Below are 14,056 nucleotides of genomic sequence, written 5' to 3'. Positions count from 1 at the left end.
AATACATTTCTGATCTTCACTATTTTAAGTGGTTAAACAATTTCTATTAATCATTTTCTTAATTTAAAATAATGATGTATTCCTATTCCGCTCAAATGCCTAAATATTTTAGTGCACTATTCCCGGCCTCCTCAAAGATAAAGATACATCTTAACATAATCATTAAGAAATAAATACGGAACTTCACAATTGAAGTTATACTTTTCTTGATAAATCTAGTTATGTCTAGTGCTAACAATGCATTTTTGGGGTTTGGACAGGACCCTTTGTTCTTTGATCCCTTTGGTCTGTGCTATACTGCATGCAGCTGCACAACCAACTGCAACTGTTTTAGGAGGCTCGAGGGGCAGATCTGCAAGGAGTGCCCTTTGAGAAAAATGGAGATATCAAGGAGAAAAGCATGGCCAGTCACTCAAAATAACATTACCTAAAAGATTCTGAAAGTATACATATTTTTTACATAAGCATTCCAAAAACTCTGGAAAATTTTTCTTTAAATATGTAAAGTTACTGTTTCATTATGATGTAATCAGATTTCATTTTATTTATATCATAAAATGTTAATGTTATTTTACAGCAGGTAAAACACTTCCCCCCATAAAATCCTCATCTAATTCTCTTACGAGGTTAACAAAAAAGCCAGAGGATTCATTTAAAGATGAGGAGACTGACACTCGAGGTGAAGCAGAACACACCAACACTCTCAAGCCACCCACTTACAAAGGCTAGGTCCTGTTTTTCAGAGTCTCAGTCCATCCTGGGGATAAAATATTCTAACATCTTACTATACTCTTTCTAGTATCACAAATAGTATAGCTGGGATTGATACTGAAATCAATTTTTTAGATAATCTCTATCAAAAAAAAATGCCTGACTAGTATTTCTTCCTCTTTAAAATAAAAAGATCTCAAGGAGTTCTTAGATTCAATGTTTTAGGTAGGTTTTCCATGGTCTGAAACACTGGCTTCGTAACTTTCTGTGACCCAGCTTCGACACACTTGATTAACACTTTCAGGATCAGATACGACTCTCTGCATCATAGATAGCAGGGATCACAAGAAATTTACTCTTTTTTTTCCCCCAAAGTCAATCATTCCAAAACTCTGCAACAGTATCAGGAGAAACAAATTACTCAGAACTCATACTGAATCTAGACACATCTGAAACACAAAGCTAAAGAACCACATGGTCTAATATGTGTAAAAATAACTGTTTGGAATTTTCATAACAAATCAATAACCACATTGAAAGGGTTTAATCTGGGGTGGGGTAGCAGAGACTTATTTTCAGAAGACTATTTAGAGGAAGAATACGGATAAAAGAATTAGATGTTAAAATAGGTTATTTCCCATTGATAGCTCAGAAGCTCATCCAAAGCCCATGGGTCAAAGCTATACATGAGAAGTCTTGATTTCCTGTTCCTTCTTTTCACATCTTTTTTCTGATGTTTCTAATGTTAGTCCTACACATCTCACCTCACTATATTCCTTCCTTCAAAAAGAGGAAAACACGGTACTTCTCAAAGTTTTAGGTTCAGGCTCTTTAAAAGACTCTGGCCAAGAGCACAACAAGTCGGCAAGTCTGGGCAAAGCTCTTCCCGCTTTCAGTGCTGCATGAATATGGGCCTCCAAATGTCCCTGGCCAGATCTCTCCACCACCTTACCATGATCATCTGCTTTGGGAGAATGTGGATGAATTCTTGCCGATGTAAGTCACCATAAGAAATAGGAGATTCCCAGATCATCTCTCATCACATTGATTTGTATTCCAGCACAATATGTATAAACACGTACATTTGCATAAATGAAAATTTATCTTGGACCTTGGATGCGATTAGAACCCTTTGTTCATGACACTCAATTAGGTCTTGCACATTTTATTCCATTTATTGTTTGCTATTTTCTTTTATTGATATTATGCAATGGTGTCTCCTTTTAAGTAATATTTCCTAATCGTTTCAAATACAACTGGTCTTGTGCATTGCTTTTATCTTCAGTTATCTTAATAAACCCTGTTTTTAAAAACTGTGGTAAACAAATTTACCATTTTAACCATTTTTAAGTGTATAGCTTAGTGGCATTAAATACATTCACATTATCGGCCAATCACTGTAACCAACCATGGCCGGAACTCTTTTTCATCTTCCCAAAGTGACACTCCATACCCATTAAACAATAACTCCTAATTTCTTGCTCCTCCCAGCCCCGGGTGACCACGTTTACTTTGTCTCTAGGAATCTGACTACTCTTAGTACCTCACAGAAAAGGAATCATTCAGTATTTGTCCTACTATGTCTAGCTTATTTCACTTGGGATAATATCATCAAGATTCACCCATGGTGCAGCACGTGTCAGAATTTCATTCCTTTTTGAACTGAACGCTATTTCCATGTATGCTTCTACCACATTTTGCACATTCACTCATCTGGTGATGGACATTTGGATGTACCTTTTGGCTACTGTTAATCATGCTACTTTGAACAGTGGTGTAAAAATACATGCTTGACACACCCCCACTTCATTCTTTTGGGGATATACCCCGAAGTGGAATTGCTGGATAAAAGGTAATCTTATGTAACTCTAAGTTTTTGAGGAGAAATCCTATTATTTCTAATCATTTTTTTCCTGACTGTGCTGGCTAAGAAAGATCTCTGTGTTGAATACAAACAGTGAAAACGGGCATCCGTTAAAGAGAATGTTGCTAATATTTTCCCCATTTAGGATGCTGTAGTTTTCTGGTACATTCCCTTTATTGGTTAAAAAAAAAGAATCCAAATTTCTCACTCATATGATCTTTATTATCTTCTAATTTTACCCAGTACTCAATCCTTCCCAACTGTACCTTCCAGGATTCATGGTCCATCCTCTGCAAAAGCCCCATCTCTGACCTTTTCTTGAAGCATTCTCTTTCTTTTCTTACGAATCTTGTACATGACCCTGGAGTTGAGTTAACCTACTATCCTCCAAATCTTCCAGCTTCCAATCAAGTTCAAGCACTAGATCAGTGCTGTCCAGTCAAATTTTGTGTGAGAACGGAAATGTTCTCCGTCTATGCTGTCTATACAATAGTCACTAGCTACATGTGACTACTGAGCATTTATAACATGGCTAGTAAAACAAAGGAACTGAATTTTAAATTTTATTTAATTCTAAGGATTTAAATTTAATAGCCACATATGGCTAGTGGCTAGAATATTGGACAAAAGAGCACTAGATTACAACTCTGATATTACTGTCCTTAATAGATCTACTAGTCATTTCCCCATTACATCTGGAAGATTTCAGTAGTTGGAGAAAAGTCTATGAACCAATATTATTCTTACATCCCCATGACTGCAATCTTCACATAAATGATACTCCCAATACCCTGGTTTCTCAGTTTCTTGACGTCTCTCTCAATGATCTTATCTTCCACCACTCTCAGCCTCCACTCCCTTGGTCATCCTGAACCCAATAAGTATTTGAGGGCACCTGGATTTCCACCAGCTACCATATTCTCTTTTCTCTGTTCACTATCTCTTTCCTTTTACTTGGGTTAGATTCCTCATCTATCACAAGAACAACTTTTACATTCACCTACTTTATCTCCTGTACTATCCTTGATCCCTTTGTGATACAAATAAGCCTAAAAAAACTCCAACTCAGCACTTCTCCAAGCTAATGCTGAACACCTGAACCTGGCTGGAGACTACATAACTATGTTGACTGGTTTCACTCGAAGACCAAAAGTCTCAAGAGAACTTTCATAGCCTATCGACCCTACGATGTTTCCCTAATTAACTGACTCACCTTTCTGTTCTTCAAACCTCCAACACCTCTCCCTGAACACTCTCAACTAATGACCTTGCTTCCTATGTCTTATGGATCAAAGTATTAGAAGAACTTCTATAGAAATCCCACCACCAAGTCTACCAACTACCTGTGTCTGTAACCAAAGGTATCCCCTTCTCTCCCGTTCAAATGGATAAATTGTTTCTGCCCCATTACAGTAATGGACCTCATCTCCTCATGCCTCATCTCAGGTGTAGTGGAGTGACCCCTTGTTCTCTTACCATTTCCCCATTCGATTAGATCATCATGCTAACATACAAACATATTATCATGGATCTTATCTTCAAAACCAAAACAAAATGCCACACATCTTTTATTTCATTTCATTTTTTGTCCTTTTAGGGCCATACCCGAGGTCTATGTAGGTTCTCAGGCTAGGGGTCAAATCAGAGCTGCAGGTGTCGGCCTACACCACAACCACAGCAACACCAGACCCAAGCCATGTCTACAACCTACACCACAGCTCACAGCAACGCCAGATCCTTAACCCACCGAGCGAGGCCAGGGATCAAACCTGTGTCCTTGTGGATACCAGTCAGATTTGTTTCCGCTGAGCCACGACAGGAACTCCATAATGACACACATCTTTAATCTCACATTTCTCTCCAACTACTGCCAGATTTCTCCACAGGACCTCACCCCAGTCCTTTCTGGCAAAATTCATCAAATGCATTTTCTACACTTACTGTCCCATTTTTTTCTCCACCATTCTCCCAAATCTAGGCAGTCTTTCACTCCACCACTGTACTGAAGCCAACTTGCCAAGATTACCAATCCTTTCCAACTGCCAGATCCAATGGTCACCTCAAAGTTCTTACCTTAACACTCAACTTATTAGCAGCATTTGACCCAGCTGATTACTCTTTCTTGAAACACTTTCTTTACCTGACTGTGGAAAACTGCTACCCATGACATTTTCTTTGTTGATCCAATCTCATTTTAAACACTATTTCTATGCCTATGTTCATGATAATAATTTCTAGCCCTCATTGCTCTATTAAACCTGTATATCTAACTCTGACCTTACAGGGGCACATGGATATTTTATCAGCCAACTCAGACTTGATATGTATAAAATAGACTCCCCTCCCTCCCCCCCATGAACACTCCTTCTCTAAACTCCTCTGAATGTCAGTAAATAGCACCTCCACTTTCTGATTCGATGCTACTTACGCCTCTGGACTCAGCTCCTACCATCAACTACTCCTTAGCTTATTCCATTCCGTCAACACTGACCGCCCTGCTAGTCCTTACATGCTGTCAGGGCCTTTGCACTATTACCTCTGCACGGAATTCCCGCCTCTCGGGTAAGCACAGGAATGGTTTTCTCAGTTATTCCAGGTCTCTACCCGACTGTCACTGATCAGAAACTTATCATAGAAAGGAAAGCAGGGAAGAATTTTGTAACTCATTTACTCTGCTTTATTTTTTATATATATTTATTTTTTATATATATTTTTATATAGTCATCATTATTTGTAATACATAATTTATTCATTTACAGCTTATCTTTTCCCAGTAGAATGTTAACTGTCCAAGAATGGGATTTTGTCTAAATCATTCATTACTATATGTCAAGCAATTAGTGGCACGGTGTGGAATTTTTAAATTTTAATATAAAATCACGTATTTCATTCAGATTAATAATGGAGTTCTTACTAAATTTACACATAATTATTTTCTGTGCAAATACATGAGGGAGACAATGAAAATAACTTCCAGGAAAATAAAAATTAACATAAGGGAAATGTATCTCATTTCTAAACCACAATATAAACCAGAGTATAATTCTTTCCCCTAGAACTTCAAAGATGGAATTCTAACTGTATACTTATAATCATTTCCATTCCTCCATTAAATCCAAATTTTAATAAATGAGAATAAGGCCATCATTATTAAAAATAATTTTTAGAGGAGGAAAATCCTTCATTCAGGTGTTTTAAAAATACAAATAAAATATAAAGAGGGCTGTAAGCTCTTCTATACTAATGTTTTTCCAGTATAGAAATCTATCCTGATTTTCATGAGAAACATCTGTCTCTTCATATACTACGAAAAGTGAAAACAACACCAGGCTAATTAAAAACAAAATTATATTTCGGTAAGTAAAAAAAAAAGTGTTTTTTAAAGTCAGTCCAGTCTTTCTTACAGGACAGTAAGAACACACTCACTCTTTGTACAAAATGTAATAAACAAGACTGTTCCTCTCTAACATTAAAGAACAGTATTAAATATAAACAGATTTAATTGAGTCTAAAATCCCAGTTACATAAAAATCTGAATGAAAAATACCTAGAAAGCTTGAGGCCAGTATCTCATGTTACTCAAATAAAAAATACACAAATTTGCAGAAGTCAAAATTCACACCCTGACCTTGTTAAAGTAATACAAACGAATATGACTAACATAAGCCCACAATGTGCACTTCCATATTAACTATCAGATTTTCCATTATTCCTAAGAAAAAAACCTGAGAGCTTACTGACTGAAAATTAATGGAAATCTAAATCAGTAAATCTTTTTTGAAGCTTCCAATTTATATCTTTCTAAGACTTTCCAAAAGCATAATCTTAACATGATTAAATATGATTTTCTTTTGCATTTATACTTTCCTATATATAAGTAAACATGAAATGCTCTGTTGTCAAATCTGTTTATAGAAGTTCTACGAAAATGATTTCCTAGAGCAGAAACCAAGCACCAAATTGTAATTTACCCCCCAAATACCTGACAAGACTACTGAAATACTTATTTAAGGACAGGAAAAAAAAAGAGTAGGTTTAGGAGTTCCTGTTGTGGCTCAGCAGGTTACGAACCTAGGATCCATGAGGATGCAGGTTTGATTTCTGGCCTTGCTCAGTAGGTTAAGGATCCGGTGCTGCCATGAGCTGGGGTGTAGGTCACAGTCGCAGCTCGGATCCTGTGTTGCTGTGGCTGTGCAGCTATAGCTGTGATACATAGTTCCCTAACCTGGGAACTTTCATATGCCACGGGTGTGGCCCTAAAAAGTTTTTTTTTTTTTTTTTAAAAAGCAGGTTTCAAAGAATAAAGTAATTTAAAAATCCTTCTCTATTACAGCATTAACCTTATCAAGAACTACAAAAGGAACCAATACATCTTTACTTTCAACAGGAAGTCTAACTTTCATTAACTAAGAGAGTTTACTCACCGCCCATGTTTTTGTCAACCTGAAAATTGGGGCACTCTGGAGGCCAGAAACCACTGCCATAAGTGCATGAAGGTTATTCAGCTCATACAGTTTCTGGAAGATTTAAGAAAAAGGAGGAAGAAAGATGAAAAATGAATACCATGAATACAACACAACTTTAGCAAGTACAGCCTAGGCAACTGGTGCTGTTCTAGTACTTATTACTCTCATTGTTGAGATGTGGGGTATCCACTGTGTTTACAGTAAGCTGACTCTGGTCCACAACAGAACTTCCACATTCTAACTCGGCACTGCCCCCGAGCTCTGAGAACACATTTACCTCTAGTCGTGTAACATGTTAAGAAAACCAAAGTTATGGCTCAGTATCAAGGATATCTGGTATGATCAAGCATCCCTGTTTCTAGCAAGCAGTTTCTTTCCTCGTATTACTCAGCCTGCGCCTTATGATCCAAGTTCAAAGAAAGGGTCAGGCCCAGGATCCTGATCTGGGGTCCTATACCAGACCCCCATTATTCTAGGGCTAGGGTTCAAAGCGGCTTTCCACAGCCCGCCTCAGTTTCCTGCTTGCTCCTGCCTCAATCCCCAGATCCTGTTCCTTGTTCACGCTGGATATCCACCTGCTTCCCAATACTAGACCCTGCATTTTGCAGCCTCCATGAAGAAAACGCCCATCTAATGCTAGGTTCTATCAACTTACCAAGACATCAACTTGACATTTTTGTCAGGTTATTTCTTTCAAATTATTGCTAAATGCCTAGATTTCTTTGAATTATCAGATGTTTACATCTTGATGGTCTTATCATTTAAAACTGTCCTCATGATCAGGAGACTCCAAGGCAAAAACGCCTGTTTTGAATATGAGCTAAGGAAAGCTAAGGAGTTCTGTTCCACTGAAGAACCCTAACAAATGCTACCTTAACTCAGGACTCGGCAGTTCCCAATGTGGCACAGCAGAAACAAATCCGACTAGAAACCATTAGGTTGCGGGTTCCATCCCTGGCCTTGCTTGGTGGGTTAAGGATCCAGTGTTGCTGTGAGCTGTGGTGTAGGCCAGCAGCTGTAGCTCCGATTCGACCCGTAGCCTGGGAACCTCCATATGCCATGGATGCAGCCCTAAAAAGCAGAAAAAAAAAACCCCAAAAACCCCAAAAAACTCAGGACTCAGAGAACCCCCCATAAAATTTCAAGAAATATGAGTGCAAGTTAAAAAAAAAAAAAAAAAAAGGACAAGGAAAAACACAAGGAAACAAGAATTCACAAATAGAGAAGAATATCAGGTATTGGACTCACATAAAATAAAGGTTAAAAATGAAGACATTATTCAGAAAGCAAAAGAAAAGCCAAAGAGTTTTTTTTTTTTAAATGTGAATAAAGATTAAAGAGATAAGAAAGACAGAGGAAAAAAGGCTAATAACCTGCAGAAGAACATGACGAAAAATAACGAGGTAGAAACTATATTAGGGATAATGACAGCTTATTTTCCCAAATTACTCAGAGACACTAATTTCTAGGACTAGGAAGTTCAAGGAATCCCAAGTAAATAAAAAAGCAACTAAGTCTGGAGTAGCATTTTTCAAGAACAAGGGTAACATGAAGATGCTTCCAGGCAAAATAAAGAGAGCTTTAACAAAGATTTAAAAAAATGGTGCCAGAATGATTATTCATATGGAAAAATATGAACCGGAATCCATAATTCATACACATTAATCTAAAATCTCAGACAAATTAAATACCAAAATCAAAACTATAAAACTTTTTAAAAATAAGAGAAAATCTTTGATATTCTCAGAAGTCAGAGTAAGATTTTTTAAATGAGATATCCTTAAGACAATAAAAGTTAAAGATTAATGCATTTGATTATTATTAAAGTAAGAGCATCTATGTCAAAAGATAATATATCAAAGTATCAAATAAGAGTTTGAAGTGTTTTAATATTGAAAGAGTTATGCAAGACAAGTCACAAACAGGAAAATGTAGGCAAAGAATATAGCAGAGAACTTGAGCATCTGGAATTATATTTTTAAAACTTCTATAAAAATCAAAGACCGATACTATGATAGAAAACTGTTCAAAGACCTTGAACAGACATTTCAGGAGAGAACCTCAACAGCCAACACAAAAAAGTTCATTCTCATCAGATTCAATGCAAACTACTGGTTTAATTGTTATTTCTTTGAAGGTAATTTGTCTTTTCTCTATACATTTCTAGGGCTTTAACCCTCAATTGAGCACCAAGAGACTCATAAAAGAATGCTTTACACAGTGGTGTTTATAACAGCAAAAATCTGGCAACTGCTGCCTGATTTGGCAGGCTTTCTGCCTGCCGTACAGATTTCACAACTGTCTGCCACTCCCCAGGCATTCACATGAGATAATTTCTTACATCTTTTTACACACTATATACATAAGCTTGTGTGTGTAAGGTTTGTTTTCTTTTTTTTTTTTTTCCTGTCTTTACAGAACTGAAATATCTACTAAAAGAAGAGAAAGACCTGCCAGTTTTATAACAAAGTGAATACAGAAGGCAGATTCACACAGGAGGGTTTTAAAATATAGTAATGAGACAAAAGAAATTATCAATTTAGGGCTTGGAGTGAAAGCAAACGCTACCAAAAATAACTCAAAAGTCTAATAATAGTCTGAGCTGGAATAAATGATTATTTGATGACAATAATGGTAGGTTTGATGGGCAAAATTCTGTGGTTTTAAGAAGCACATAGAAGTAGTACATTAAAAACACCAAAAAATACCGGAAAACATAACGCAAATTCAGAATCTAATAGAAAAGTCATGAATTACTATTAGCTAAAACCCAATACTTATCTAACCTACCAGAAAGGATGTTTTAAAAAATTTGATGACACTTCTGCAAAATACCAAATTTTTAGAAGGGTAACTCTGCCACCTAGTGCCATAGAATGTTAGACTACAATTGCTTCCAGGTGCTTGAGGAAGATATGAAAGGGTTATGACTTACAATAAGTACAATTTTACAATAACTACAATAATTTACAACTGTAAAGTGGTATGCTTATTTGTTCCATCTTCATTTACAAGTGAGATAAGTTATAAATCTGTTACAAGAATAATGAAGAATGTAGCTACAAATATACTGTTTTTTAGTAAACTCAACGTAAACTTGGAGTTGTTACAAATTTTAATAAAATCTTGGTATCCTCTTGTGGATTCCTAGTCCATCCTCCACTCCAAATTCTGACTGTCCTTGAAATCCAGGTTCTATTTCTCTTGCTGCAACTATTATCTATGCTACTCAATAAATACATTTGATTAATATCCTCATTTATACTATTCTTTTAAAAATAAAGTCTTATCATTCTCTGTATGGTTGGCAGAGTGATCTACTTCAAAGGAAAGTGACTGCTATGTATTCTCCTACTTAATCCTGTAAAGCTTTCTCATTCACCTGCAAAATAAATCAATGTTTCATAAATACTAAACCCCATCATAATCTGACCTCTGCCCAGTCAAATATTATGAAATTCAGCTTCTCTGAGAGAGGGAGGAAGGTATAAAAGGGGAGGAAGACAGGAGGAATAAAGGAAAAATCAAGGGAAACAGGCAACCAGCTTTAAAACTGATTGATATTAATCAACAGGCCTTATTTTCCAGCATCAATAATAAACATAGGGGCACAGGCAAATATTTACTCACAAGCATTGTTGAATGGTTGAACTCAAAAAAAAAAAAAAAACAAAAACACAAGTTTGTCTTACCTTAGCAGTTTTAATATAGTGGCTCAAAACTTCTGCTCTAATTTTCAATGTTTGAGCATGAAGAATCTCTCTAACAACCCAAAAGCTTACCTGCAAATGAAAATTAAAAAATGGCTGAATGGTAAGATTATTTACTTACTAGGATCAAATTAATGATAAGAGCCACTTGGGACTACTGATAGCTCTTTAAAAACAATCCTTTCCCCGATGTACCACCAGGACATAACCAATCTTCAAATGTTCCACACACTTCGTATATACATAGACATGTGTATATGTATGTATGTGTGTACACACACACACAAACACCACTACAGTTTTTAATTTATAAAAGTTAATACAAATTTTGAAGGAAAAGAGGATGCAATAAAACCAGGGTGATGCAACATGAACACTATACAAGTGTTGTTTGCTCTATTTTGAAACACACTGGCAGAATTTGCTAGGCTCTATGATCAGACATTGTGAAACATGATGCTACTTATAGCATATTTTTCTGTGGCTGTGTTATCCCACACTGCGATTATTTACAATGAACAGAACTGTAAGTGTAAAGAATCTTAAATAAGGTTTTCCTGGTATGAATAAAACATCAAAAAGAAAAATATATCTAAGTCATTCTAAAATTACATTAAGATTGTATTTTTAAAGTATGTAATGACTTAAAAATATTTTAAGATTTCTTTTTAAAAAAACATTAGAAACTACCAGAAGGCAAACTAGCTCTATAACCTTACAAAAATGCTTTACTCTGGTGAAAATAGTGTGCTTCTCGTATGATATAACATAATATGTAGGTATTATTTTAATTCATGAGCTATGGAAGCAAAATCAAGGAACTATCAGTTGGCTCAAACTTAGAAAATGGAAAACAGAATTAGTTAGAAATTTTAGTACCAAAGATAAAGCCACTGCTTCCTATTTCATCACCTTTTTTAGTGAGAAATAGTTCTGATTTTTGCACCTTGAAACTTTCATCTATAAATAGTCAAAATGTGTATGTTTTAAGTATATATGTAAATGTAAAACATATGTATTTTAACGAAGCCATTTCATTATTTGTTAACCATATTTGAGCTACTAATGGCAATAATTATCTCTGATTCTAATAAAGTTTACTTTTAAAATGTTCTAAAACAGATCTAGTTATGTTTTAGATATTTTAACAACCTTACCAAATATCAATTATGAATTCAATATAAACTGCATGATCAGTGACTTATTTAACTTTAATGTCAATTTTTTTTCTCCTTTTTTTTAAGGGCCACACGTGTGACATATGAAAGTTCCCAGGCTAGGGGTCAAATTGGAGCTACAGCTGCTGGCCTACATCACATCCACAGAAATACCAGACCCAAGCCACGTCTGTGACCTGTATCACAGCTCAAGGCAACACCAGATCCTTAGCTCACTGAGCAAGGCCCGGGATCGAACCTGCATCCTCATGGATATTAGCCAGGTTAGTTACTGCTGAGCCACGATGGGAACTCCCAATGTTGAATTTTAAGACACATACTATGGTGATTTGAACACATGGCCACAAATTCTTTGTCCCTTCTCACACTGAAGACTGTGATGTACATCACCTCTCAATGAAAGTAGACAGGCTCATCACTGCTTCAAGGAAGAGAAAATTAACAAAATTTATGCTGGAGTTCCCACCGTGGCTCAGTGGTTAATGAATCTGACTAGGATCCATGAGGCTGCAGGTTCGATCCCTGGCCTCGCTCGGTGGGTTAAGGATCCGGCGTTGCCGTGAGCTGTGGTGTAGGTTGCAGATGCGGCTCGGAGCTTGTGTTGCTGCGGCCATGGTGTAGGCCAGCGGCTACAGCTCCAATTAGACCTCTAGCCTGGGAACCTCCATATGCCGTGGGAGCAGCCTTAGAAAAGACCAAAAAAAAAAAAAAAATTGATTCTGACTTCCAGCACAAGGTCATAAAAGAACATGTAACCCTGCCTTGACTGCTGGAACATTCTCTCTGGGATGCCAAAGCTACCATGTAAGAAGTCCAACTGCCCTAAGACCACCATGTTGTAAAGTGTAGGTGCTCCCCAGTCCCCAGTTAACGCCAAACACACTTGAGATACTGCTCCAGAATAACCAACACTGAGATACGACCAACACTTAATTTCATTAAGTCTAATGAAGTTACTAGACTTAAAAAAATTCTTGTGGCCACTGAGACAAAAAGAAGTAATTTTTAAGCAAATGAAAATTTAATTACCATCAGTTTTCAACAGTAAAAGATGTAGTACTATCAAATTCAAGAAAAGAATTTTATATAGAGGACAGGCAAATTGTCAACATGTAAACACTCAAGAATTATTGTTCTAGGAGTTCCTGTTGTGGCTCAGCAGGTTACAAACCCGACCAGTATCCATGAGGATGCAGGTTCGATCCCTGGCCTTGCTCTGTGGTTAAGGATCTGGCATTACCATGAGCTGTGCTACAGGTTGGCGATGCGTCTTGGATTTGGCATGGCTGCAGTGTAGGCGGCAGCTAAAGCTCCAATTCGACTCCTAGCTTGGGAACTTTCATATGCTGCAGGTACAGCCCTAAAAAAAAAAAAAGAAAAGAAAAGAAAAAAGAATTATTACTACAATGAGCTCTTTGGGCAACCAAATGAGTAGAGCAACATCAACATAAGGATGGTAGTGAACAATAAATGTAATTTAGTCACAGAAATAGAGCAATGCCAGTTAAAAGGAGAGTACATTATAAGACCCCTCTATGCTCAGACAGCATATACTACAGCTATAAAAAAGAGAACATCTGCCAAACATGTATTTACCTGTTTACACTAATATTACTGATAGTGGTTCTGTTACTCTGAGAAGAAGTCACTTAGAGGATACAGTATCATGCCCCGTACTCCTTAAAAACCCAGATTCTGGGTGTGGAAGAAAGGGCATGCAGATGTAATACGGAAGAGTTAAAGTAAAACTCTGGTCCTGAATTTGAATTAGAAATATCAGAGATTTCTTATCTTTAGACAGTTGTGCATGTGCACGTGTGTGTGTGTGTGTGCGTGTGTGCGCGGGGAAAAGAGAAAAGGAGAGAGATACTGGCTGGATCTGCTGAAAAGGCCTAGAAATTAGAGTCAGCTTAATAGCAATGAACATTTCTAGCATCCAGGCCCATTTCCCACTGTAAGAAACCAAAGTCTATTAAAGAAATATACAAGAAGGGGTTTCTAGGGTGGTTGGTAAAACTTTCGTTAAACCATAGATATTTGTTTTACATCCCTGTTTTATGTTACAGTTAAGTAGTTTTAAATGAGTAAGAAATAGAAGTTTCCTGGTGGCCTGGCAGTTAATGATTC

General features: G+C 36.7%; 1 protein-coding gene across 5 annotated transcripts in view; it reads right to left on the bottom strand.

Moving 5' to 3' along the window:
- RALGPS2 (Ral GEF with PH domain and SH3 binding motif 2) overlaps positions 1-14,056 on the bottom strand; it is a 175,631-nt gene that overhangs the window by 78,630 nt on the left and 82,945 nt on the right. For all 5 annotated transcript variants that reach the window (XM_047753072.1, XM_047753068.1, XM_047753070.1 and 2 more), the window contains exons 6-7: positions 10,734-10,823; positions 7,000-7,092 (exon numbers count right to left, since the gene is read on the bottom strand). In XM_047753072.1, coding sequence (XP_047609028.1) covers positions 7,000-7,092; positions 10,734-10,823 — 183 coding nt within the window. The remainder of the gene's footprint in view (positions 1-6,999; positions 7,093-10,733; positions 10,824-14,056) is intronic.

This window comes from Phacochoerus africanus, chromosome 11 (assembly GCF_016906955.1).
Source record: "Phacochoerus africanus isolate WHEZ1 chromosome 11, ROS_Pafr_v1, whole genome shotgun sequence".
NCBI lineage: Eukaryota > Metazoa > Chordata > Mammalia > Artiodactyla > Suidae > Phacochoerus > Phacochoerus africanus.
The sequence above is the reverse complement of the archived record's forward strand: the minus strand, read 5'-3'. Positions and strand labels throughout refer to the sequence as shown.